General features: G+C 35.7%; 2 protein-coding genes across 2 annotated transcripts in view; both read right to left on the bottom strand.

The window, feature by feature from the left end:
• The window catches only part of LOC113808667 (uncharacterized), a 2,001-nt gene extending 1,980 nt beyond the window's left edge, over window positions 1–21 (bottom strand). The window contains exon 1 of the mRNA XM_070141569.1: window positions 1–21. This exon is cut by the window's left edge and continues 38 nt beyond it. Within this exon, the coding sequence (XP_069997670.1) occupies window positions 1–21 (21 nt within the window).
• A 1,969-nt stretch (window positions 22–1,990) lies between these two features.
• LOC138867114 (loricrin-like) overlaps window positions 1,991–2,500 on the bottom strand; it is a 2,352-nt gene continuing 1,842 nt past the window's right edge. Inside the window, exon 2 of the mRNA XM_070141568.1 lies at window positions 1,991–2,500. This exon is cut by the window's right edge and continues 600 nt beyond it. Within this exon, the coding sequence (XP_069997669.1) occupies window positions 1,991–2,500 (510 nt within the window).

Below are 2,500 nucleotides of genomic sequence, written 5' to 3'. Positions count from 1 at the left end.
GACATGTTCATAGAAGAACATGCGCGGTATAAAATATATGAAGAATATATATGTATGTATATATATATATATATATATATATATATATATATATATATATATATATGCATATATATATATATATATATATATATATATATATATATATATATATATATATATATAAATTAACGTATGGAGATATTTGATTAAAGAATGTTTAATCACATAGTATCATTTTTTGTCTTTTACAGAAACACGCTTCGCCTGCAATTTCGGATATGAAAAAGAACCTATAGCGTCACCTTAACGAATTAGTTCCGGTGACGTCACGAAATGTGTCCCTTTACCCATGCCAACAATTACCAGTCATGACGCGCAGCAGCAGTGGGAAGATTTTTTATTTATTTATATATGTATATACATGTATATTTAAATGTATGTGGATACACACACAGACACATATACACACAGACACACACACATATACAAATATATGTTTGTATGTACATATGTATACAGAATCGTACGTTCTTTGTAAAATTGACATTAAAAAAGAACCTCGCAGGATTTAATGGATATTGAAGACAACATTATACATAAAGATCGACTGATCACTTGAATTGGAGCATTGTAGGTTGCATGCGGTGGTTCATTCTCTTCGTTGCTCATTTTCGGGACATAATGCATTTCCGATGCACAATTCCCGCTCAACAGGTCCCATTTCCTCTCACACCATACACAGCTCACGGCCTCGGGCCAGAGGAACCCAATTCATGACTTTCCTACCGGATTGGTGGTGCCGCGGGTTCTGTTTCAGAAATGGCTACAGCAGATGACGTTTTACGTAGAGAATGAACAATTTCAAAAAGCAGCAATTCATAAACGAATAGATTTTTATGTTTTTTTATGCGACCTACTTATTTCTTAATGAACTCGGGGACATAAGTAACCAAATATACCTCAAATTACACACCCTTAACTTACAAAGTGTTTACTCTATAAGTATCTAAGTGTAGAGAGCTTACTGCTAATACATTGCAATGTATCACCCATACAATAAGGTGTGACTTCACACGTTATAGAATCTGTATCATTCGTATTAGTATATAGAACATCATGTGAATAACCCCCGACTCTCTCTCTTTATATATATATATATATATATATATATATATATATATATATATATATATATATATGTGTGTGTGTGTGTGTGTGTGTGTGTGTGTGTGTGTGTGTGTGTGTGTGTATGTGTGTATGTGTGTATATATACATATACATATCTTATCTATTTTTATATCTATACATATACATACACATAAATGAATATCATATATGTAATTATATATACATATACATACATGTATATATATACACATATATGTAATATACATATATGTATATGTATAGAAATAGAAATAGATATAGATATGTATACAACTATATATATACACACACACATACACACACACACACGCACACACACATATATGCTTATATGTATGTACGCACGCACACACACACACATATAAGCCTTTATATACATATATATGAGTATATATAAATATATGTATATAGATACACATTCATATATATATATATATATATATATATACATATATATGAGTGTATATACATACATACATACATACATACATACATATATATATATATATATATATATATATATATATATATATATATATATACACACACACACAGGCACACACATTTAAAGGTGTATTTGAATGTAATGTGTATGTTGTGATATATTCATAATGATATATTTGCATTGTTATTATCACTGAAATTAACACTATTTATATCATCATACTGATTACCAAGATGTTATCAGTATTATCATTATCCTTCCTATTATCATTCCAGTATTCAGAGTATGCCATGTCACATACCAACGACTCTAAAAATCACTTGATAGTTGGATAATTTATTCTGATAACATAAATTACATTAATTCAACTGAACATTTAATCCCCCGTAGATGCAGTTATTTCCCCGAGGGCGGCAGGTAACTGCCAGATACACCGCCGCCTGAACCTCCGAAGGATCCACCGCCTCCGCCGCCAAAGGATCCTCCTCCAAAGGATCCACCACCGAATCCTCCTCCACCGCCTCCGCCAGAGCCTCCGAAGTTATTGCTTGGACCGCTGTAAGTGTTGCTCACTCCCCCGCCGAAGGATCCTCCTCCGCCGCCCCTTCCGCCACCGAAGCGACTGCTGCCTCCTCCTCTGCCGAAGGATCCTCCTCCACCTCTTCCGCCAGAAGATCCGCCACCAAAGCGACCGCTGCCTCCGCCGAAGGATCCTCTGCCACCTCCACCTCCAAAGTTATTCCTTGGTCCGGTGTAACTTGTACTTACTCCCCCTGAGGACCCACCACCACCTCCGAAAGATCCTCCTCCGAAGGATACTCCTCCTCCAAAGGAGCCCCCGCCACCTCCTCCACCGAAGTTATTGGTTGGTCCTCCATATCTGGTACTTTTTCCTCCTCCACCGCC

Source organism: Penaeus vannamei, chromosome 28 (genome assembly GCF_042767895.1).
Source record: "Penaeus vannamei isolate JL-2024 chromosome 28, ASM4276789v1, whole genome shotgun sequence".
NCBI classification, from domain to species: Eukaryota; Metazoa; Arthropoda; class Malacostraca; order Decapoda; family Penaeidae; genus Penaeus; species Penaeus vannamei.
Note: the sequence above shows the minus strand (reverse complement) of the source record. Positions and strands in the feature narration are given on the sequence as shown.